Source organism: Protopterus annectens, chromosome 11.part0, assembly GCF_019279795.1.
Source record: "Protopterus annectens isolate FY-2018-M chromosome 11.part0, PAN1.0, whole genome shotgun sequence".
Taxonomy (NCBI): Eukaryota; Metazoa; Chordata; order Ceratodontiformes; family Protopteridae; genus Protopterus; species Protopterus annectens.
The window spans coordinates 519,445,888-519,471,922 of record NC_056745.1 but is presented as its reverse complement, the minus strand read 5'-3'; the positions used below and the strand labels follow the sequence as shown (position 1 = coordinate 519,471,922).

General features: G+C 40.3%; 1 protein-coding gene across 6 annotated transcripts in view; it reads right to left on the bottom strand.

Moving 5' to 3' along the window:
• Positions 1–423: 423 nt before the first annotated feature.
• NFIL3 (nuclear factor, interleukin 3 regulated) overlaps positions 424–26,035 on the bottom strand; it is a 51,556-nt gene continuing 25,944 nt past the window's right edge. For all 6 annotated transcript variants that reach the window (XM_044088023.1, XM_044088025.1, XM_044088027.1 and 3 more), the window contains exon 2: positions 424–2,250. In XM_044088023.1, the coding sequence (XP_043943958.1) occupies positions 665–2,065 (1,401 nt within the window). In that variant the 5' untranslated portion in view covers positions 2,066–2,250 and the 3' untranslated portion in view covers positions 424–664. The remainder of the gene's footprint in view (positions 2,251–26,035) is intronic.

The window sequence follows — 26,035 nt, the reverse complement described above, 5'->3', positions numbered from 1 at the left end:
GCCCTATGGCTCAAGTCCATTCTTAAGCTTGAGTCACTGGCAAAGCAAACTGATGCCCTGCTTCTGCAGCACTGAACAGGTAAAAAAAATTTATTGAAGAATTAATTAATGTACTTTCATTGACTCATCAATAAATTACTATTTTATTCAGTCTGAGTTGCACAGTTTATTTTTACTTTTGGTATCTATACATTTTAGTTGGCATTATAATGTTGTCAGACACTATTTTTATCACTTATTAGACTTCATTTTAATTGCTTAGAATTATGTTGATATCTGTGCCAAGAGATAATGCTTCAACCATTAATAAGTGTTTTAAAATGGTTCATACTGCTTACCTTGTATTCAGAGTATGGTAGATATCAAGGCGAGTATACCATGTATCAAATATTATTATAGCAAATCATTTAAGCAAATAAAAAATAAGACTCAATGACGACAATTTATTGAAACTGGAAACTTACACAATTTGTACAAGAAATGGAACATATTTTACATAATACAGCCCTGTCAGGCCATGAACACTACAGAATGCAGGATAACTGCAACAAAGCCTAACATCCTTATTATTACTTATGCACAAAAAAACACATCAAGACACAATACAAGTGTTACAGTGAAATGACTGTACAAGTCCAGTGAGAATCAAACACTATGCAAAACATTACTTCAAATCACATTCCACAATTTGCAAGTCTTTCTCAGTAGTATTTTTGTTGGCATCAAAACAACTCATCTGATGTTTGCTTATAAGTCTTTTAAGAGAAGCAACTTCTGCAGACAGATTTGCAATGCCCTGCTTTAAATACAAGTTCTCTGCCTCTGAAGTATTGCAGATATTGTCCCTAATGACAGCTTTACTGCTGTAACTGCTCTGAACTTTCTCGTCAAGGTCCTTCTGATGCCACTGACTCATCTCATTAGTCCATGCATGGATATTAGTTACTTGAACAGATAATGGAGTCACAGAATGATGGACATGATTTCTTTTGCTGCAGTTCTCAAGCTGATGTCTCTTGGCTGACATATCAATGGGGAGAGCTGGTTTATCTGAGAGGTCAGGATCATGATCAATTGACTCTGTTTTTATTTTGATAGCATTTGCTTTAATTCGGAGTTTGTGAGGCAATGCAGAGTTCCCTTCTGGAACCTTGATATTTGCATGGATATTCTTGACTTCTGCAGGAGAATGAATAGGACCTTTAGGAACTTGCTGCTCATCCTCCGCATCAGACGTTTTGCCGACAACACAATCATCGGTTTCAGAAGTCCTGGGGGAATTACTTGAAGATCTGTTCATTTGTAATGTGGGAGGAGAATGGGTAAAAGTGCTAAAGGAGTTCCCAATGTAGTTTTTAAACACACCTGCCACAAAATGACTAGTGTCTTCCTGTGACCCTTTTGCATAGTTTATAATTTCAATAGGTTCTTCTTTTATAAATTTGAAATTATTTTCAACAGTGCTGCAATTTGCTTGGAAAGGGCTCTCCGCAGAATTAGATGACACATCTGACGCGTCAGATAAAGAACTCCGTGGTGAGTGCTTAATGACGGATATACAACTGTTGCCTACTGCAGACTGGTCCGGATCAAGAGAAAATGAGTTTATGTTTGTACAGGAGGCAGGAAAATCCTGAAAGTACAAAGCAGAAGCATTACTTAATTTCTGTACCTCTTGTGCATAAGCTGTAGAGCTTATAAGGCCAAACTTAAGTTTTAACGAAAGCAGTTCTGTTTTCAATGTAGTATTCTCTTCACCTAATGCAACTAATTTGTTTTCTAATACCATGTCATTTAGTCGGCGTTTCTCCCGAGATCTTTTAGCTGCTTCATTATTTTTCCTTCTTTTTTCCCAGTAAACTGCATCCTTCTTTTCATCCGGTATGAATTCTCGCTTTCTCCTGCAGTTTGCATTTTTGGATTTTGAGCTGCTTAACTCTGGGGTGAACAAATTTTCATCCTGTGTTTCTGAGACATCTTGAAAATCTGGAGCAAGTAAAACCACCTTTTGACCATCTAAACATGGTTTTCCGCTTGGCAACTGTTCTTTCTTTAAAGTCTGCATTTCTGTTGATTCAAAAAAGTTTTTTATAACTGACAGATGTTCTTTAAATGGTACTTAGTTAGTAATTGTTTTCAGATGACAGCAACCTGTATAATGAAGCCAGTGTTCATCCACTCTCATTCTGTTTCACTTAGTATGCTGAGATCCAGCATCTGTTACCAAACTCACATTTCCATTTCTATAATCTGAAATAAAAGAAAACACTTGATTAATTGACAGTAAAATACATCTACGGCATATTTCAATTCTCTAAAAAAAATTTCTGTTCACTAATTTAATACATTTTGGTAATAACTGTTGCTCACACATCTACAGACTGGTAGGTCAAGATGAAGCAAAGGAAGCTAAAAGAATGCAATAATTACTTTTGCATTACTTTTTTCTGAAATGCTGAGTACTGAATAGACATTACCAATAGTATTGGTTTAGTTTGTTGCTATACAAATAGTGAGAAAAAACTTTTTTTTCTCAAAATCGAAAAAAAATCTAGTACTTTTTCCAAGAAAAAATAAATAATACTTTAGCAGAGAATGTATCATGTGTTGCTAAAATGAAATTTTAACATGAAAATCAGTTGTGACATATATCAAATTCTGAAGTGCAAGGAAGAAAGACTTCAAAGTGCACATGTCCAGTTTTCAGCCTACTTGAACAACAGTAAAAAATAAATTGCTGAGTGCTTAGATGAGGAAATGGTTATTGCACAGTGGTTACTACATTTATTAGTTTCTTGGCTGACAATGGCTCCCCTCAATCTGCTCCAGACCTACAGCCAATTGAACTGCACCCTTAAAGGACTATGCAAGATCTGACCACAGCAATACCAACTATGGCAATAGGTTTCAGACAAACTTGATAACTAGATAAATGGTATGCTTGAAAATTCTGGCCAACTGATAACTTGCAGCTAGTACATAGCTTTGACCTCTTTCCCAAACTGATGACAAAATAAGTTTAATAATGCATGATCATGCCTTGTTTCCTGTAAAATATGTTATACTCATCTTGGCTGCTAGAATTCATGCAGGAAATGCAGCACCCTCAGATTTCTCAGCTGTAACAGTTTAGAAACTATAGTAGTTCTGCAGCTAGTATTACTGGCATGGATTTGGACAGCTCAGAGCTAGTCAGACAATCAAAACATGTTACACTGGCCTAGATAACCATAATTAAATGAACATAGTAATGACGCTCAACACCCATGAGTTGATGTGCTCAGTAGGGTGGAGGACTGCAAATGCAGTGATAAAAGTACCCCCCTCCCTTCTCTCCTCCTCATTTCTAGTCAGTCAGTGCACACCCTATTGAAGGTGTCTTTTCAGATATTTGTCACAGCTGGTTTGTAGAGTTGACAGCTGACCATTTCCGTTCTGCATTTGCTATACAGTGGAACACAGCAGTCTCTACCTTATTCTCACCATGGGAAGGAGAGTTTGTGCAGTAAATGATAATACTGTTTGGCATAGCTGAACCCACAACAACTCAGGCTCATTCCTGAGCTTGGCATGTCTCAGCCACATATTCACAACATGGCTATCAGCCACCCAATTGGCTACATGCACAGCTGGTTTTTAGAACATGGTTTCAAGTTCCATCCACATCTCTCTTCACTCTTTATTTAAGATGAAGCAATGCTAAATGGATTCACTGCATCTCTGCTCTACCTTGATAATGCAATAGGAACACTCTGTTTAATGTACCGTACTAACACCTGATGTAAACTACATGGAGACTGCACTTGACACTCCCTCAAGTTAGAGATGAAATAATTAATCCAGCATAAGTAAATTCATCCAGAAGTGTAATTCAACTACTAACAGAACGAATGGAGTAAACCTGCACAGTATGTTCATTAAGTCATGTAATGGAAGACTTTGACTATAACAGAATGGGCACAGACTTGTAAAAAAAGATTTGCAGCCAGTCACAGATGCATAACACAATAATATTGTAATTCCTTCTTCTGATGTGGCAAAAAACTTGCATGGCATTAATTAAAATTAATTAATATTACTTGGGATGTTACTATCTGCTTACCACACCACCTCATCAGTGCTGATGTCCCCGTTATAAAATTTAAGTTTAGTGTTGACATTTCTGGTATCTCTAATGTTCAAAAGCATAGAGAGAAAACAATAAAGGTTGCTTATTTCACTGCTCCTCATGCATCTACTTCAGATACAATGGGAAGCTTCTCTGACTCCATAGGTTAGACGTTAAACTGATGCTTTATGAATAATACATTTTCAAGTGCTTATAATTTAGTGATGCCAGATTGCTTAACTTTGTCCAAAACACGTATTCTGACATTAATTCCAAAAAAAACACAAATTTGAAGTTCATATGCTTCTCAATTCAGGAAGCAAGCTCTGAAAACACTACTCCTCTGACAAATGATGCTCTCCTGATCACTTAAATTCTTCCTAGTTTATTAGACAGTACTGGTTAAACAATCACAGCCTTTGTCACCACAATGTCAAAAAAAGTGTCTGAGTCTCAGACACTAATGAAATATTTTTCACAAATCATATTTATAGTATTGTGAAACTATGGACATTAATTTCAGTAATAATTCCATTAAAATGCACTTTCCACATGGTAGCTGGACAAGTCTTAAAGGCTGCAGTGTCAGTGACATGGCTGCTTAAAAGAGCAACACTTGACAAAAATACATTATATACTCCTGCAGGGAAACCTAGAGGATTCAAAATCAAATAACAATCTCTTTCTTTCTTAAGCCAGTGGACATTAGGAGTACACTGACTTTCTTAAGCTAAAGGACAGTAGGAGTACAGATTTAGTAATTTGCCATAAAGTTCTAGTAAATCTGACCAAAGACTTTTTTTCCTCTCTCTCCCAATTGAGTAAGCATCAGAATGAAAGGCTTTAGCAGAAAGTGGTTAAGACAAGCAGACTTGTGTATATTTTAGTCTGTATCAGACAATAAAACATAAGCTCCTTCATTATAATTAATTTGTGGAAAAAACAGAAAACTAAAAAAATACTCGAAAGGGACAAACATGTATAAGTAATGCATAGGCTTATAGATGAAATTACTGTAATACAAAAAATATCACTTACTCCTTTACAGACAAAAATATTATGCAGGAAAATCCTACAAACTATAGTTGTATGTCTTCAGAAATGTTATAACCAGGTGTACAAAGAATGAAATTGACAGGAAAAATGCACACTTGTCAAACCCTGCAACCTGCCACATTATACACATATTTTTGTTTAAGTTTCAGCCCATCATTGGTGGTGAAAGTTTGAAATACTCCTTTTGTTTCCATACATACATGCTGAGGGATGGTACGGATGGTATGATGGGGAATGTGGTAGCTTAGGTTAGAGGATACATGTTTTTATGGTGAGCTAAGATCCCCTAAACCTGAACGTTTTTTCTATCAATACTAGGCTGTCACAGAACTAGGGTGCACTGAGCCTCCCAACATGACCAGTGTTTACTTGTGTATATGACAATACTGAGGGTTATCAGCTTTACAGATGACTGTAAATTTGGAACTGTTATACATTCCCCCATGACACCAACATCCTTCAAGAGTGCCTAACACAAACAAATGACTGGTGCGACAAACAAATGACTCAGTGCAAAGAAAAGGTTGAAGTGTAAAAACATCAGTGACCTCAAATTTTGGTTGTCAGGACAGACTGGCAGTCCTGTCTCTAAACCCAGTCTCTTACAGACTCCTCCGTAGAGATCTCTGTCTAGCCTTTCCAGTCATGAAAGGTTGAACCCTCTTTGACCTCCAAATTTTTCACAGAAGAAATGATACTCCCTAATACCCAGTTAAAGGAACTAAACCTTCATCAACAAATGACATGCTGGTGCGATAGACTTAAGAGAATGTATGCCCCACCCTTAGAACATGCTTCCACTACATATCAAGCAGAGTTGCACCCTTACCACCTTCAAGGTAAACCCATATAAATTGGATTGGTAGCCTCAAATTCTCACCTGGTGTATACTGTCTTGCCCTCTGGCTAGATTTGTAATGGTCTGCAGACTGATTGCCTAGTATTTGCCCTTGAACCTATAGGTTTAACTGCATTACAGGGGAAGTCTTGTAGGACCAGCCTGTGTCTATACATATAGGAAAGACAAAGAAATACAGTAACAGTAGCCAGCAACCTATGTCAGTTTGGTTTGTAGGGGAAAGAATGTGGCTTGGAATTCACATTTGGTATATTGAAAGAATGCTGCCTATTTTCCCAGCACTCAACCTCAGTTTAAAGTTTAGCAAGTACAATCAACCTAGAGTGAGACACCTCCACCTTTAGTCCCTACCTGTGCTGCTATTAGTCTGTCTGGAAGGAACTGTAGCCTTCTACTGCCAGAGTACTTTCTGAGGCTTTAAACCAAGTCTCAGTTACAGCACATATGTCTACATTCTCCAGAGTGAGGAGAGATTGTAGGTGTGGAGTTTCTTGTTTAGGCTCTTGGTGTTTTTTTTTTGGCTGGCAGTTTTGACATTGCCTAAAAAAGGCTATAAGGGGGTGGATAAAGTTTTAGCCAATATCCAAAAGACCATGGAGACATCTGCAGACCATCCTTGGCAAAGCAAAGTGGTCTCTTAACCAGGTCCTCCCATGCTGACAGATATTGGATTATCGTGGAGTGGCACCAGAAACTAAGCCAATTATTAAAAGCAATAATTTTCTGTTCATATACTGGCATCATCCTTGGTGAAGGTAAAATGCTGCACAATGCAAAGCATGCATCTGTCTGTAACACATACTCAAAAAGATCCATAATGTCTCTTTTCAAACAGTCCAGTGAAGTACACTTTAGATCATTTACACCTGCATGGACTATAACAGAATCATTGTTTCACTGTAAAAATGTCATGCAACTGTCTAATTAAGGTGAAAGTTAACAGCTCTGTGACTACCCAGGCACACAGAGAGATAATTTCCCGTATTGCTTACCAGTTGCTCCTTTTATTCATTCCAGTATTAGGCTTTGAATAATACAGTTATGTGCCAGTTAGCACTACCGACTCATAATGCCTGTGCCTCAAGTATGGTCTCTGGATGGGGTGCCTTTTGTGTGGACCCTGCATGAACTTGGTGAATCTATGTGGCTATAAGAGACCCAGTCCTGCTCAACCAGTTACATATTTGTAAAACCCATAATACTACCAATATCCATTGTAATAACTCTAGTCTACATTGAAATAGCTACAGAACCTGTTGGCAGCATAGATATTGCTCCCAAATGATACCCTGTGTTTGGAATAAGCTCCTATTCTATGTGAAACTAAGTTATCTCCCTACCTCTCTTTAAGGTCAATCTTAAGGGTAGATGGGTTTCCATAATTTCACTCCTAGACTGTCTTCACAGGCCATTACAGATGGGGGAGTAATGGGAAATCCTCTACTGACCAATTATTTAGTACAAACCTATCAGCCTATGAATTTATAGTTCCTGGAAGAGATGGATGGAGGTCATTAAAAAGGTGACTTAGAAAAGACCTGTCCAATTAAAGAATTGGAGAGGTAGGCCTACAAATGATGACAAGACCACATACAAATACTGGAGGCTACACAAAGGAAAAAAATTAAAATGTCAGACTCAAGAAGTGGCTAGCAGAATAGTCTGACAAATAGTCTGACAAAAGGCTTGCATTATTAGTAAGCCAGATACAAAGGACTTTAATGTGTTTTGGTTAAATCTGCAGGACAAGGGAACAGTAAGAACTCAGCCTAAAAATCATAGTAAACTGGACTGGCTAACAGCATAACATAAAATGGGAAAACAAGAAAGAATCAAATCTTCAAATCATTCTAACTGACAAAGCAGCATCTAGAAAAACTTATTCTCAAGGAATCAGTGGAAATGGATGAAAGACCACTATCCTCAGAAGGTGTTAAAAATCTGAACGGCCACTCAGATAGTCTTGGAATAAACAGCAGGACAAAACAAGCAAAGCAGTTCAGAACAGTAATGGGTAGGGGAATGGGTGAGGTGAGGTTTTACATAGATCTGCTACACTGAATGTAAAACAACTGCCCTATTTTCTTACATATTAGTAGTTTATTACTACGAGTAGTAAAGAAGCAGTGTACTGCCAGTTTCTCCCCCCCCCCCCCCAAAGCATACAGTTCTGAGGCATCAGTGATCTATTCATATCATCCAACTGTTTGCTGCCATCTAGGAAATCTGAAACATGTAAATGGACACACCTGCACTCTACCATGTAGGAGGTTCAAAGGCAGGAAAGAAAAGATGTATATAACTTGCTAAGGCTGTCTTAAAAGGCAGAGACAGAAAACAATTAAGGTAGTAATTCAATTATCCAATTGAGACATAGTAAACGTGTCCACATTAGGTCTGATATGTACTTGCCAGACGTCCTGAAATAATCTACTTCCTTGTAAAAGAATATTAAATAGTTAAAAGACTGTCAATACCTATTTCTTGAAATGTACATGTACACAACTGGGAAAGAAGCAGGGAGAGGATTTATAAAGTAACAATTATGTAAATACTGAGGTTTCATTTACAAAATGCAGGCATCAGAAGGCATGGCATTGACAGGGATAGACATATTTAAGCAGGATTTAGTGATCCTAACATAACAAGACAATGTTACCAGCTGAGGAAACAGGAGTTCAGCAGAAACTGTACGGAAGGTTTGATATAGAACTTTAGGCAGAAGCAATTTTAACCATTAAAAGGAGGAATGGATAACATCTGTTTCATGTTTTTTTTTTTTTAAAAACAACTTCTTGAATTGTAGAGAATGTTAATAGGAGGTTTGTCATTCTCTGGACAGATGCAGTGGACTTTTCTAAATTGGAAACAAGGACCAGAAAGTAGCCATATAGATAGCAGATGTAAACTTGAAAGGACCAATTATCATAGGAAAGCATTGGTACTATGGTAATAGGGGGACAGGACAGGATCTGTCTGAAGAGATATCCATGACATAAACAGAAGCAAGGCTGAATTGTGCACTAGAGAAAGGCAGGCTGCAGTTTAATATATTTAATACATTTAAATCAGTGAACACTGCTTAGTATTATATGGCAACTACAAGGCATCCCTTAGAAGCTGCCAATGAGAGGACAGTTATGCCCAGGTTAAGAGAAGCCATCATAGTCACTCGATAGAGCTGGAGGAATGTCTTACATATGGTCCTGATGCAATCTGTGAGGGGCATCCTTATGTGGCTTCACTGGTACATTGACATTTACAACATTAGGAATGTTGAAAGACATAGAAAGTAAGTTGATAAAGGGTTCAAAAAGTATGTGTTTTAACAACAGGGTACACTGTCATGGAGATTATCTTCATGTACAGTATCTACAGTCATATTACTTGCAAAATGCAAAGTGTTTTTAAGAGCAGGTCAAGGTGTAAATGGGTGTTTGGTTAAATAACTAAAAGATTAAACTTTCTTTTCAGTTAAAATATGCTAAGAAAAATTAGTGGATGAGGGACGTACATGTACTTCAATAATACCTTAAACATTCATGTGGGTCAGAGGCCTTTCTTATTTGCAGTGGTGATGGACAGGTTGACAGATGAGATTAGACAGGAGATTAGACAGGAGGCCCCGTGGACTATGATGTTTGCAGATGACACTGTGATATGTAGTGAGAGTAAGAACCAGGTTGAGGAGACCCTGAAGAGGTGGAGATATGCTTTAGAGAGGAGAGGAATGAAGGTCAGCAGGGCTAAAACAGAATATGTGTGTGTAAATGAGAGGGAGGGTAGAGGAATGGTGAGGATGCAGGGAGTAGAGTTGGTAAAGGTGGATGAGATTAAGTACTTGGGATCAACAGTTCAGAGTAATGGTGAGTGTGGAAGAGAGATGAAGAAGAGAGTACAGGCAGGGTGGAATGGGTGGGGAAGAGTGTCAGGAGTGATTTGTGACAGACGAGTACCAGTAAGAGTGAAAGGGAAGGTCTACAAGAGGGTAGTGAGACCAGCTATGTTATATGGGTTGGAGATGGTAGCATTGACGAAAAGGCACGAGTCAGAGCTGGATGTGGCAGAGTTAAAGATGTTAAGATTTGCACTGGGTGTGACTAGGATGGACAGGATTAGGAATCAGTATATTAGAGGGTCACCTCAGGTTGGACAGTTTGGAGACAAAGCAAGAGAGGTGAGATGTGTTGGTTTGGACATGTGCTGAGGAGGGATGCTGGGTATATTGGGAAAAGGATGCTAAGGATGGAGCTGCCAGGTAAGAGGAAGGCCTAAGATAAGGTTTATGGATGTGGTGAGAGAGGACATGCAGGTGGTTGGCGTGAAAGAGCATGATGCAGAGGACAGGAAGAAATGGAAACAGATGAATAGTATATTATTGCCAGCTCATTTTATTATAGTCCTTAATTTTTTGTTATGCCACACTTCTACCTATTCTTTAAATTTTTTTTATAAAATCTTACTATTTTATCTCGCCCCATCATAGTAATTTCCATTATAAAAAAATGTTCAAAAAAGTTTAATGAACTACTGGAATGATCATACTGAACTTCCAATCTCTTCTTTTTTTAGATATAACATTCCCCCTTTTTGAAGTTATTTAACATAAATGGCTAACCTACTACAGCATAAAGTGAAATATTACCAAATGTTCGACTCACTGATGAAAGAGACTATGCAACAAGTTATAATATGCTGGAAGAGAAAGCAGACAGAATGGAAAAAAAATCAATACACAAGAACAGCCCTGCACTTGATGTGCTTTAATGATGCCACATTGCTTGTGGGATTCTCTACTCCACACCCTATTCAACTCCGCCTATTCTGCCCTCATAGTAGAACCCTGAAAGGCCATTCTGCTGCCCTGGAGGGACAGGGAGATTGCCACGTCTATATGTGCAATGGACACCAAAGAGATTACAGCAGTGCAGTTGCAGTAGGAAGCCAGTAAACATGTTGTTACCACTGCCTGCTCATATCCATGACAAGATAGGCTGTAGACAGAAATGTTCCCATTTTGCCATGGATAAGAGTGTACCTTGAGATCTGATGTCCCACCTCATATTCTGTTCACCCCTGCTGTGATGGATGAAGGGTGATAGCTCCATTGTTTTGAAAACAGTTATTCTGAGCAGTGCAGGCAAACGTGCTCTGTTCACAGTGCTACAGTCCCTCTACCACCTTCCCATGCATTTCTTAAATATGGCAGCTACAGGATTACATCAGTTTGAACAGAGGCAGTAATTGCAGGGACTTATCCTCCTTTCAAATTGCCCTCAGTCTAACATACTTCTCTCCATAAACTCTTCACTTCATGAAGGTATTTCCAGTCCAAAAAATAAACCAGATAACTTTTGTGAGGGGGTAAGGAGAAAACCAAGACAGTGAGGCATGGCCAATGTCCAGCATCTTAGATGACCAAAGTGCCTCAAAAGAAAAGGACTACAGTCTGATGGGCTGCATTCCATAAACAAAATTAAGTATTTAAGTAAGTTATCAAATAAAAATTGGTATTGTCTTTTATCAGTTTAAATGTGCCTGCTCTATTGACAAATCATACCCTTGTCTCTTACAAGTTCTTACTGCTCAGGGTGATAGTCCTGCAAAAGGTACTTACACCTACTACACTGAATGCCTCTGTGTTTTACTGCCCTGTACACACTGTCTACATTGCATGGTAAATTCTCATTGTATACTACCCCCTGGTGGTGTTTATAAATCAGCTTTCATACAATTATTCTTTCTAAGTTTCAGTCACACATACTGCAGTATCTTACTGTGTTAGTCTATACACAACATGCTTCTGGTTTAAAATGTATATACGTTACTACTCGTTTACTGAATTGTACTCTACCAAGTAAGTAACTACCATTGCCTTTAAGCCTGGTTCTGTGAACAGCGTATCTGCCTGGTTGACAAACTGAAATAGGTAAAAATTTATACATTTTGTGTTCAATGTCAAGTCAAATTGCTTTCAGTGTAAGTAAATCAAGGGTATTGGTAGACGTTAATGTTTATCCACCATGGATCTTTGGTTTAATTCAGTAGTTACTCATGTGCAGTAGTTTAAGGTCCCTGTAAATCTCCAACGGCACCAGCACAGTGGACAGTGGTTGGGTGATATAAAGAGCTAGTCTACATGTGGCAACGGTCTTTTCAGTATTTATGTCACTAATACATGTTGCTTGATTCCACTGCCTGCATTTGTTTGTGACCATTTAACCATTTGAACTACACTTAAAAGGGCTGAAAACATATGATCTAAGAGGTATATTTTTAGTTTACATCAAGTATAAAATGTATGTGAATAACCTAAAACTTTAAAAGTATAGTCATTCGAGTAGATACTGATAACATGCTGTCCACATGGATTAAACTGTATGAAGAATCACACTCTAATCTGCTTACACTGTTTCAGACTGAAACTGTAAAGCATTACTGTACACTTTGTGTGTAACTATGAGGACAGAGCAGCTTCCTGCAAAATGCTGAGTGTAATGCCACACAGAAGTGATATTTTATTTTATTACTAGCAGCTAAAAACATAACAAGGGCCACCATGAATTACAATAGTCAGTTCCGTGGAAGCCAATCCAGTGGCATAGAGGCAAAGTCCACCTAGGTTCGAGCAGTTCAGATAACTTATAGAATGGAAGGCAGGGATGAGCATGCCCATCCTGGGTGAGAGGCCATTTATTGAGGACTCCCATAGGGGAGCATAATACAAATAGGAGCAAACAAAAGCTTTTATACTCTCTCCTATGAGACCAGTTGTTTCAGTGTGTGGATAGATCACTGAACTCTTATCGGTTTATACAGAACAAAAGCCAATAATCTTTTTAGAATGTACTAATTATATATGGTAAGGGGAAACAGAAAGTTGTGTACACTTACCATAAATGTAGATGTTCGAGTGTATTCACTGTTGCAGTCATTACATTTGGGTAATCTGCTGACAGGTTGCCCTCAGTCGGCCTGAATTCCAAAGTCTTGGGTCCTGTGTCGGTTGCTGTCTTCTCTTCCATGACGTCAGGTTGTCAGGGGGTATAAAACATGCAGCCGACACCATTTTCTTTAGTTTTTCTTGCCCCCGATGTCAGGTGCCCCCAAAAAGGTAGCAATATTTTATGTATATGTATATATATATATATATATATATATATATATATATATATATATATATATATATATATATAAATACATGCATCAATATAAACTTTACCTTCATCTACAAGCAAATACACCTCATAGGTTGTAGAAGATAGTGAAGGAAAGATGAACTTCAGAATGACAGGGGGATGGCGGGAGGGTAACCTGGACTGCAACAGTGAATACACTCGAACATCTACATTTATTAAGTGTACACAACTGTACTATGTTCTTCGTGTTTCACTGTTGCAGTCATTACATTTGGGCTGAGTCCCAAAGCTATGATTGGGGGCGGGGGGCTGGAGCTAAACAGCATTAGGAACGGCTATGAGGCCCTGCAGAACTGCAGTGGCAAAGCCTGCCCTGGACTTAGAGTAAAGACGCAGATTTAATGTTTTGTAAAGGTATGCACTGAACTCCAAGTAGCAGCCTCTAAAATGTCTTTGGTTGGTATTCCCCTGAGAAAGGCTGCAGAAGTGGCTGCAGCTCTGGTTTAATGTGGTCTAATGCCCTTAGGCACTGGTTTGCCATGCTGTGAGTAGCAGAAACGAATGCAGTGACCTATCCACTTTGAAATAGTCTGCTTGGAGATAGCCTTTCCTTGTGATGCTGCAGCATATGCCACTAGTAATTGTTCTGTCTTTCTGAAAACTTTAGTTTTGTCCAAGTAGAATCTAAGTTGTATGTGTATGTCCAACGAATGCAAAATTTTCTCCCCCTTGTTCTGTGGATTTGGATAAAAAGTTGGCAAATGAATAGTTTGGTTAAGGGCTACACTGGATACCACCTTAGGCATAAATGTAGGGTTTGTTCTCAGAGAGACCCTGTCTGGATAAAAAATGATAAAGGGTTTCACAGCCTGTAGCTCTGAAACTTGTCTTGCAGAAATTATTGCTAGGAGCAGAGCTGTTTTCCATGATAAGAACTTTATATCCGCAGTAGCCACTGGCTCAAAAGGAGGTAAGGTGAGTTTTTCCAAGACATAATTGAGGTCCCATGCAGGTATTGGCACTCTCCTTGCAGGCCTTAAGTTTTTGGCTCCTCTGAGGTACTGCCTTAATAAAGGATGAGAAAAGAGTGGTAGTTCTGTATTGTAATGAGTCGAAATGGCAGAGGCATGAATTTTAATTGATGAAAAAGATAGGCCTTTGTCCAGCATCTCAGTTAAGTACTGCAAAATCTGAGGAATATTTGTGACAACTGCATCATTTCCTTGAGCTTGGTTCCAAGCACAAAATCTCTTCCATTTCCCAGCATAGGATTTTCTAGTACTAGGCCTTCTGGCTTCTAAAATGACATCCATCACAGCTTTACTGAGAAGTGTGGTTAGTATGGCTACATTATCCGCCATGCTGCCAGGTTTAGGGTCCTGAGTTGGCTGGCAGAATCTGATTCTTTCGTTGGGACAGTAGATGAGGTATTGGAGGTAAGGTCCAGGCTGGGCATTGGGACAGGTTCCTTAAGTTCAGATACCAGTACTGGCGTGGCCAGTCTGGGGCAATCAGAATCATTTTTGGTTTCTCCTGTCTGACCTTTAGGAGTACCTTGGGGAGGAGAGGCAGCAGAGGAAAGGCATACACTGAGAGGTTTGTCCAGTTGAAAGATAAGGCGTCCACTTTCCAAGCTTGTCTGTGATAAGTCCTTGTGCAGAATCTTTTTAGTTGGTTGTTGTGAGGGGAGACAAATAGATCTATGTCCGGGCGTCCCCATTTCTTTGTTATCATGCTGAAGACTTGTGGATCCAGGTGCCACTCGTGGGGATCCATGAGGTTTCTGCTTAGTTCGTCTGCCAGAGTATTTTCCTTTCCTGGCAGGAATTGTGCCTGCAGATGAACTTGGTAAGTCAATGCTGTGTCCCATAAAGCCATGGCTAGTTTGCAAAGGGGGTAAGAATGAGTGTCCCCCTGCTTGTTTATGTACCACATGACCGTGGTGTTGTCTGTCTTTATCAGTAGTTGTCCCGGATGAAGTAGATCCTTGAAGGCTGTCAGGGCATTTTGAACAGCTAGCATCTCTTTCTGATTGGTATGTAGATGCTTTTGATTTGTGGACCAGGTGCCCTTCCTGCCATGTGTGCCCCCAGGCATAATCTGATGCATCCGTCGTTAGGCTCTGCCTGGCTGGGGGTAGTGAGAATGGCTGTCCCTTGTTTTGGTGACAAGCCTTTGCCCACCATCGAAACTCCTGCTGCAGGCAGGGAATGAGAGTAATCATTGTTTCCAGGCTGTGGCAATGTTGTGACCAGACACTTTTTAGGTACCATTGAATTTTCCTCATATGCAGTCTTGCATATGGAATTAGTAAGATGCAGGATGCCATGAAGCCCAAAGCCTGCAGAATTTTTCTTGCAGATAACTAGGCCTTTGTTGCCATTTCCTTGAAACAGGTAGTCAGTTGCCTTTGTTTGTCTGGAGTGAGATAAGCCATCTGGGCAGTTGTATTTAAGCTTGCACCCAGGAATATTATCTCAAGAGGGTACTAATTTTGATTTTTTTTTTTTTGTTGACTGTGTACCCTAGGCATGTTAAAAGTCTTTTCACAAACGTCAGATGCTGTAGTAGAATGTCCTTGTTCTCTGCTTGTATGAGGCAGTCGTCCAAGTAAGGATATATTTGTATTCCTCTTTGTCTGCAGTAAGCAATTACTGGTGCCAGGCACTTTGTGAAGACCCTGGGCGCAGTAGATAAGCCAAAGGGCAGTGCAGAGAATTGGTAATGCTTTGAGCCAGCCTTGAATATGAGGTATCTTCTGCATGATTGTCTGATTGGGACATGCAGGTATGCCTCTTTTAGGTCTAAAGTCACGAGCCAAGCCTTGCTGCCCAGCATGGGCAGAAGCTGCTGCAAGGTCAACATCTTGAATTTTGGTATATCCAGTGTTTAGAATAGGTAGGTCCAGTATTGGTCTCCATGCTTTGTCCTTTCTGGGTACCAAGAACAGTCTTGAGTAAAATCCTTGTCCCTGCTCTTGCTGTGGCACTTGTTGAATAGCCCTCATGTCCGTGAGAGCTGCAACTTGTTTTTGAGTCTCTGCCCATTGATTTTTTGGCAGGTCTGGCCAACCGTTTGCCCTTGGCAGGGTATGGAAGTGAAACTTGTAGCCTTGTGACACACTGTCTAGAACCCATTTGTCTTGGGTTATAATGTGCCAATTTTGAGAAAAAAGCAGTAGTTTTCACGCTAAGGGTGCTGCCAGAAGATAAGTGCTTGGTGCAGGCAGGGGGAAGTCATTTGGACTGTTTCCTGTATGGTTGTGATTGGTCTTCTCCACCTTTGGAGGTAGAAGCACCCCATTGCTTAGACCTGTAGGAACCTTGCGGCTGTGATCTGCCTGTAGGGCGTCTGGATCTGCCCCCTTTGAGGTCTGTCTGAGACAGGAAAGGACCAATTTTTTGTAGGCCAGTGTCTGCTAAATCTAGGTGACTGTACCTGTAAGAAATCCTTGACCGTTTGCATAGATTTAGTTTTGTCCTCCATTTTCTTTAACATCTCTTCTGCCTTAACACCAAACAAGGTATCATGTTGTAATGGAGCATCTAATAATTTTGCTTTAACATGATCAGGCAGATTCTGTTCCTTTAACCAAGCATGCCTCCTAATAACAGAACCCGTAACAGCGGCCCTGCAGGAGGCCTCCAGGGAATCAAAACCACATTGCAAAGTATGCTTTCCAACTTGTTCAGCTGCATGCAATAAATCCTGCATTTCTTTGTTTTCTGCACATTCAGAATTTACCATCATTTTCTGTTTAAGCAGTGTCATGATATATTGCTGATATTTGAGCATATGAAACTGGCAATTTAAGGCCCTTATAGCTAAGGTAGCAGATGTGTAAATCTTTTTTCCCCATCTATCCATTGCCCTAGAATCCCTGTCAGAGGGGGTAGGGATTTTTGCAGTGGAAGCCTTGACCCCTTTGGGACCCTGTGAAATAGTTTCTGGGTCTGCAGTAGGGATTTTGAAAAGAAATTTATGAGAGTCAGGGACCCTGTAGTATCTGTCCAGCTTAACAGGAGCTGGGGGGTAAGGAGTCAGGGGTCAGACTAGACTCTGAGAACACATCATCTACAATGTCTAACACAGGTGGAATAGCTAGAGGCCTGTGATGAGGTAGTAAAAGGAAGTCTCAAAGAATCTTCTTAAGATTCTGAAAAATCTTGGCTCTCCCAGTGAAGTGCTCCCTCATGGTATGCAAGGTTTCCCCAAAAGAGTAGTCCTTAGGAGGAGAAGCTGAAGGAATTGATTCTTCAGCATCAGAATGCTCATAGGGGGGAAGAAAATATTCCTGATCAGAAGAGGAATCATAAGAAATGGAAACCTGATCTGAAGATTCATAGTCTGTCTCTTGCCTTGGCCTCTTATCAGGAGGGGGATGGGACCCCCTGATCAAGGTAATTAGGTCTTCAGCCATTTTGAGCATCTGTTTTTTGGGCATGGAGGCCTGTCCTGGCTGGTGAACTTGTTTCTTTGCCTTTAAAGGTGTTTTAGTCTTTGCCTTTGAATTCGGTTTAATATATAATTGTTTAGGTCTGAATACACCCTCAGAAGCCGATGCCTGCTCAGCGGCTCCGGACCCATCTGAGGGAATAATCTCTGAGGCTCCAATACCTTGAGTTTCCAGGGGCCTGGCCAACTCCATGTGGAAGTCGGTAGCGGCCTGCGACTCTAAAGTAGCGGGCATCAGGGGCTGCGAAAGCGCCTCACTGAGAACCGGCGACTTGCTTAGGAGAAGCTTCATCATTGGTTTTGGACCTCGGTTGTCTGTCTTTTTCTTTGCATTTTTTGTGAACTCCGGTAATCGAATGGCTATCCGACGACATTGTATAATTAAATCTTCGCCCAAAATAGCTTAATGCACAATCGTACCGATGCTTAATAGTGCGTTGGTTAAATCTAGTACAAAACCGACAACTAGAAACATTGTGGTCAGGGCCTAGGCAAGGAATACAGTAAGAATGAAAGTCCTTATGAGGTATTTGCTTCCCACAAGAAATACAATTAACTTTTTCTGACATCGGTCTGGAGCAAGAAAAAAGTTTCCCCAACGGGGTACATAGCTATTAATGAAGACTTTGGATCTGAAACTCGAACACGAAAATCTCAGGAGTCGGCTGACTGGCACTTGCGAACTACTTCTGCTTCGGGCACCGCGCGGCAAGAAAGACTGAAGAAAATGGCGTCAGCTGCATCTTTTATACACCTGACGTCAGGGAAGAGGCGACAGCAACCGATGCAGGACCCAAGACTTTGGAATTCAGGCCGAAATAACCCAAATGTAATGACTGCAACAGTGAAACACAAAGAACATCGGATGCAGTGGCTTATCCACTTTGAAATTGTCTGCTTTGAAATAGCCTTTCCTTCTGATCCTGCATCATATGACACTAGCAATTGCTCAGTTTTTCTTAGAGCTTTAGTCCTGCTCAAGTAGAATCTTAGCTGCGAATGTCCAAGGAATGCAGAATTCTCTCCCCTTTGTTCTGCGGATTTGGATAAAAAGTTGGCAGATGAATTGTTTAGTTAAGAGCCACACTGGAAACCACCTTAGGCATAAAAGTAGGATTTGTCTTCAGAGACGCCCTGTCCGGGTAAAATATGATACAAGGCTCTACAGCCATGAGGGCCTGTAGCTCTGAAACTCTTCTTGCTGAAGTAATTGCTAGTAGCAGAGCTGTCTTCCATGATAAGAACTTTATATCAGTGGTAGCAGCTGGTTCAAATGGAGGCAGGGTGAGTTTTTCCAATACATAATTGAGGTCCCATGCAGGTAATGGTGATCTTCTAGGGGGCCTTAAATTTTTGGCTCCTCTAATATACTGCTTTAGTTAAGGATAAGAAAAAATTGGTGGCTCTGTGTTGTAATGAGCCGAAATGGCAGAGGCATGGATTTTGATTGATGAGAAAGATAGGCCTTTGTCAAGCATCTCAGTTAAGTATTGTAATATCTGAGGAATATTTGGTTCTGCTGTATCAGTTCCCTGTGCTCGATTCCAAGCACAGAATCTCTTCCATTTGTCAGCATAAGATTTTCTGGTACTAAGTCTTCTGGCTTCCAAAATGACATCCATCACAGCTTTACTGAGAGGTGTTGTTTGTATGATTACATGGTTAGCCATGCTGCCAGGTTTAGAGTCTGTAGTTGATTGTGCAGGATCTGATTGTTTTGCTGGGACAGTAGTTGTGGTGTTTGAGGCAAGGTCCAAGCTGTGTATTCAGATAAGTTCCTTAGGATAGGGTACTAGTATTGGCGGGGCCAGTCCAGGGCAATTAATATCATCTTTGGCTTCTCTTGTCTGACTTTTAGGAGGACCTTGGGTAGAAGAGGCAGAGGAGGAAAGGTGTAAACTGATAGGTTTTTCCAACTGAAGGATTGGGCGTCCACTTTCCATACTTGTCTGTGATAAGTCCTTGTGCAGAATCTTTTCAATTGATAATTTTGAGGAGAGGCAAATAGATCTATGTCTGGGCTCCCCCATTTCTCTATTATCATGCTGAAGACTTGTGGATTTAGCACTTGTGAGGATCAATAAGGTTTCTGCTTAAATCGTCTGCCAAAGCGTTTTGTTTTCCTGGCAGGAATTGAGCTTGAAGGTGTATTTGGTAGGTCAAAGCTGTGTCCCACAGTGCCATGGCTAATCTGCAAAGGGGGTATGAGTGTGTGTCCCCTTGCTTGTTTATATACCACATGACTGTGGTGTTGTCCATCTTTATCAGTAGCTGTCCTGGATGAAGCAAGTCCTTGATGGCTGTTAGGGCATTTTGAACAGCTAGCATCTCTTTCTGGTTGATATGTAGATGCATTTGTTTTGGTGCCCATATGCCATGAATGCATCTTCCTGCCATGTGGGCCCTCCAGGCATAATCTGATGCGTCTGTTGTTAAGGTTTGGCTGGCAGTGGGTAGGGTGAAGGGCCATCCCATTGCTTTGACCTGTATGAATCTTGCGCCTGGTATCTGGAACCCTTTGGGCATCTGGATTTGCCCCTTTGAGCTCTGTCTGACACAGGAAAGGACCAATTTTTTGTAGGCCATTGTCTACTGAATCTTGGTGGCTGCACCTGTAAGAAGTCTAACAGTTTGCGTAGACTTAGCTTTGTCTTCCATTTTCTTTAAAACCCCTTCTGCCATAATACCAAACAGAGAATCATGCTGTAAAGGTGCATCTAGCAATTTAGCTTTAACATGATCAGGCAAATTTTGTTCCTTTAACCAGGCATGCCTCCTAATCACAGATCCAGTAACTGCGGCCCTGCAGGAGGCCTCTAAAGAATCAAAACCACATTGAAAAGTATGCTTTCCAACCTGTTCAGCTGCATGCAATAATTCCTGCAATTCTTTATTTTCTGCACATTCTGAAATCAACATAATTTTCTGTTTCAGCAATCCCATAACATGTTGTTGGTACTTAAGCATATGAAATTGACAGTTTAAGGCCCTGACTGCCAAGGTTGCAGATGTATAAACCTTTTTTCCCCATCTGTCTAGAGCCCTTGAATCTCTGTCAGAGGGGGTAAGGTTTTTTGCTGTTAAGGCCTTAACTCCCTTTGGACCCTGTGAAATAGTTTCAGGATCCACAGCAGGGTTTCTAAATAAAAACTTATGTGAGTCAGGGACCCTGTAATATATGTCAGGCTTACTGGGAGCCAGAGGTAAGGAGTCAGGGGTCAAGCATGACTCCGAAAACACATCATCCACAATGTCTAAAACAGGGGGAATGGCTAAAGGCTTGTGCTGAGGGAGAAGAAGGAAATCCCTGAATCTCTTTTTTGATTCTGAGAAGTCTTGACTCTCCCAGTGAAAATGCTCCCCCAAAGTATGCAAGGTTTCTCCAAATGAATAATCCTCTGGAGGAGATGCAGATGTAATAATCCTCTGGAGGAGATGCAGATGTAATAGACTCCTCAGCATCAGAATCCTCATAGGGAGGTACAGATAATAACTGATCAGAACAGGAATCAGAAGAAATAAAAACCTGATTTGAAGATTCATAATCAGTGTCTTGCCTAGGCCTCTTATCTGGAGGGGTTGGGTACCCCTGATCAAGGTAATAATGTCTTCAGCCATTTTGATCATCTGTTTTTTCGGCATAGAGGCTTGTGCACGTGGCTCAGGTGTCGTTTTTTTAGTTTTAGAAGTTGCCTTTGTCTTTGGTTTTGAAGCTGTCGTCGGTTTGATATATAAATGTTGAGGTCTGAATACACCCTCAGAAGCCGGTGACTGCTCAGCGGCTCCGGACCCATCCGAGGGAGATACATCCGTCGGTCTAATACCTTGCCGGACTCCACATGGGTGTCGGTAGAGACCTGCGACTCGAAGATAGCGGGTATCAGGGGCTGCGAAAGCACCTCACTGAGTACCAGCGAACCGGCGACTGGCTTAGGAGAAGCTTCGTTGTCGGTTTTGGATCTCGACTGCCTTTCTCTGTCCTTTTCTTTGCATTTTTTTATGTACTCCGGTAGTCGGATTGTTATCCGACGACATTTCTGGGTAGTTAAATCTGTCTCCAAAATACTTTGATGCAAAAATATACCGACGCTTGACAGTGCGTTAGTTAAATCTAGCACAAAACCGACAGCCAGGCACGTTGTGATCAGGGCCTAGGCAATGAATACAGTATAAATGGAAATCCTTATGAGGTATTTGCTTCCCACAAGTAATACAATTATTAACTTTTTCTGACATCAGTAAAAAGCAAGAAAAGTTTCCCCAACAGGGTACTTGCCTTTAGTGAAGACTTCAGTTCTGATACTCAAACTCGAATATTTCAGTAGTCGGCCGACCGACACTTGCGAAATGCTTCTGCTTCGGGCACCGCCCGGCAAGAAAGACTAAAGAAAATGGCATTGGCTGCATGTTTTATACCCCTGACGACCTGACGTCATGGAAGATAAGACAGCAACTGACGCAGGACCCAAGACTTTGGAATTCACGCTGACTGAGGGCAACCAGCCAGCAGATTACTCAAATGTAATGACTGCAACAGTGAAACACAAAGAACATTAATTGAGACAGTATGTAAATTATTTAAATAATCCAACAACTTTTTAAACTTTTGAAATGAATTATTCTGTTAATACAGTACATTTGTTAGATGTGCAATTTTTTTAAAGATTAAAATGGAAAGTTACAGACATCAGTTTATCAGAACAGTTGTAAGAAAAGCATTTTGTTTACATAGGTCGACTTATGCATCCTAGCCATGATTATAATAGCATTGTAAATGGACAGATGCCAAGAGTTAGTAGATTAACAACAAATGAGGTGACATTAAATAACATACAGGATGGAATGTCAAATAAAGTTGCTCAGAGGGGTGTGATATAGAAAAACTGGAAGATGTTAGTCACAATATTAAGAGATTAAGGAAAACACAAACAGCACCCTATTTTAGTGAAACTGTTTATGCTGCAAGGAGTAATATGTTGGACAAACTGAGGGTTAATTTGATATAGTCTACCAGTGCAAGTATTATCTGTGATATTTTGAATAAACATTGGGACATTCTAAGAGCCAAGACACTGGGAGAACAGTGGGTTTTGTTTGCCTTTTCGGCTTTTCCTGGTTAGGGTTCGCCACAGCGGAACTCCGGTCCACTAATGATTGGCAGGAGATTTTTATGGTGCCGAGTTGCCAGCCCAACGCCCAACCTTCACCGAAGGCACGCCCATTCACGCATGTCTTTCGGAGGCCACTCGACCGCGGGGAGGACATGCAGACTCCACACAGAAAGCACTCCAGAATCGAACAGGAGAACCTCTTGCTGTGAGGCAACAACTCTACCGCTGTACCACCAGAACAGTGGGTAACAGTGTGTGACAAACGTTTATTCATTTTCAGAAACAACAGAAACTTGGAAAACATTTTATGTCATGAGGTTGGTAATGCTCCTTCATGTATTTCCAACAGGAGAGGTACACACCCGTGCAGAAATTGCAATTATTGTGTCTTCATTAATTTGGGCACTTGTTTTATCCATCCAGTTACTGGTAACAACATAATCTTACTGATTGTTCTTCTAAACAAATGGTTTATTTAGCAAATTGTAGATGTTGTAATGTATGTATTCTATACAGATAATACTAACAGAATGCTTAAAGAATGTATTAGCGAACATGTCTATGACATTAAGCAATTATTAAAGAAAAATTCCTTAGGTAGACATGTTATGGAAATCAGTATGTTTCCTTTTTCAATTAGTACAAGTTATTAATCTTCATATAAGAGGATGACACATTAAAAACTGTACTGAAGAAGGGGAGCGTACATAGATCACTGAACTGAATGCAACTAATTATCCTGGTCTAAATGACTTGTATTCTTTGAAACCTGTTTTGAAAAAGTGTGGCTTAAGGAAATGATTGTAACTTTAATGAAGCATGCCTTTTAAACTAGTCATGTAATTTTAAATCTTATATATTAAGTGTTACGTAATTTTATAATGTATTATAATCTCATGAAGCTGTTTTGCAAAAGCACTTATTTCTTTAGTTGTTTGTGTTAATATTATTAAAGTGACTTAATATGTGGTTCTTGGCGTGCATTTGTTTGTGTAGTCCAAAGAGATACTTGCCTTCAGATGTACTTGACCAGAGTGGGAGGCGGGACAGGGAATGGATAAGGTGAATAAAAAACATCCCCCAAGGATGGATGCAGAAACAGCCAAGCCATCAGGGCTCCCTTAGGATCTCTGACCAGCCCCGGCAAAAAACAGAGCAAGTCCGGGGGGGGGGGGGGTTGGCTATGAGATGGGGTGGTACACCCAGCATGGACCTGGGTTACTGAGGGCTGGGCTGATTGAGTGATGTCCTACGACGGACCACAAATAAAAACAAACAGTTCTGCAGGTTCACTGGGACTGTCCACTTTAAGGAGTGCAAAACATATGGAGAGCATTGAATTGTTTTTCTTTACAGCATTTAAACCATGTTGCAGGCAAAAGCATTAACCAGAATGGTTCTTGCCATTGGCTTCAATGCTATACAATGCGAGTATGACTGCTGGCTGTATATCTCCATTGTTCATACTTAGACCTCTGTGAAGAGCATTACAACAACAGATTTAAAACTCATTTTCATAGTTAATTTAAACTATGGATGATAAGAGATAATTCATCCTTGGTGAAAAACTGTACACATAACTCTAAGCTTTTTCCTTATTTTCTAATCGTTTGCAGTCAGGGTCATGAGGCTGTTAGTTAGGTTTCCCCAACAGGTTAATCTGCTATAGTGCCTTCTACAGCATTCTGAGCAGGACTTCACCTCTTGCCAATGAAAGTAAGGGTTGTTGCAGCATCATAGAAGGCAGCTTAAAGTGATTTGCTGATGTTTTGAAACCTACCTTTCCACTACGGCATGCAGTGCGTAAACTCCAGAATAGCACTTTACCCAATCAGCTCACGTTTTGGTCATCACCTTCATATTTAAATTTAATTGTAATCTTTGCATTTTCCTTACACTGACGTCACTGAGGAAAAACAAGAAAGTTTAACCTCAGTGATATAGGCATAGGTGAAGTGTCTGTTGAGTCTGTAGACTTTAATGGGTGCATCACAGGACATGGCCAAAGGTGCCCCATTGAAGTCTATGGAGATAGCTCACATTACCCTATGGTAAAATCACAATCGGAAAAGCTAAATATTTTTGAGCCATGGTTTAATAAAAGGTTTATGAATCTTTTTATTAAAAAATGGCCCAAAAAAGAAAGGAAGGGCAAGCTGGAAAATACATCACAGCACTTTACTCATCAAATGCTATGATGCATATAAAAATATCAGCAAATCACTTTAACTTCTGTTTCACAATTTCCCTTCTTTTTATAAGGGTGCATACTGTAGTTCAAGTGTTTTAAAGGTTTGTTTTTCTTCCCGGAAATAACTGACTCACTTTCCAACCCCCCCCCCCCCCACCCTGCTGTTTTCTTCTTATCTATTTGACATAAGTACTCACAAAGTTTTTCTGCTTTCTGCTGTACTGTGGACTACTGGGGCACGCATGACTACCCCCCCCCCAACAGTTAACATTCTCCTGCCCTTTCTACTCTTGCTGTCTAAAATGTATTCAAGCCAAAAACGTATTACTTTACAAAGCAAGTTTAACAAAAGCTCAAAATTAGCCTGCCTTTTCTGCCACTGTGTGTTTTCTGTGAAAACATTACATGAGACCTCTAAATCCTGAACGGCACTAATGTGTACATGTTGTTAGTAAAATTAGATGGTGCTCCTGCATCTCTGTCTAGCCCGCACTGCTCACTGACTGTTACAACTGAGCTAGTGGGAGTGACTGAGGAAGTCAATACACAGGTTAAAGTGTTCTCCAGCTGATCTTTCCCAGCTTTCCCTGCAAGCAATATAAGCTCCCTTTCATTAACACAAACTCCAAGATTGGAATATGGTCTTCCAATTGTTATAATTAGTTAATTAATTTATCCTATAATACCCATCTAATTCAAAAAACCTGTTGACAAAATCAGAAAGTTTGTTTACCTTTCCATTTGAAATAAACGCCACCATACCTCTACCATACCTCCCTACAAAATGCAAAATGGCTTCTACAAACAGCCTTTGTCACCCTGCTTCTTTCAACCTTCACCTTTAAGATTATGTATAAAAACTACAATCCTACATTAGAAACAAGCTAAAAATTAGATCCTCTCTCTGCTTCCTCTGTACGGAAAGTAACATCTCTCTCACTCATCCCTGAAACCACCTCTTAGGCTCTTACCATAAGTCATTTGGTTAGAAAAACTTTAGTAAAGTTGTTCCAGAAAAGTGAAACCAGCACCCCCACCCAAACGGAGGGGAAAAAAATTATTCACGGTGCAGACGAAACCGCTAAGAACACCACAAACAAGACAACTACTTTGCAG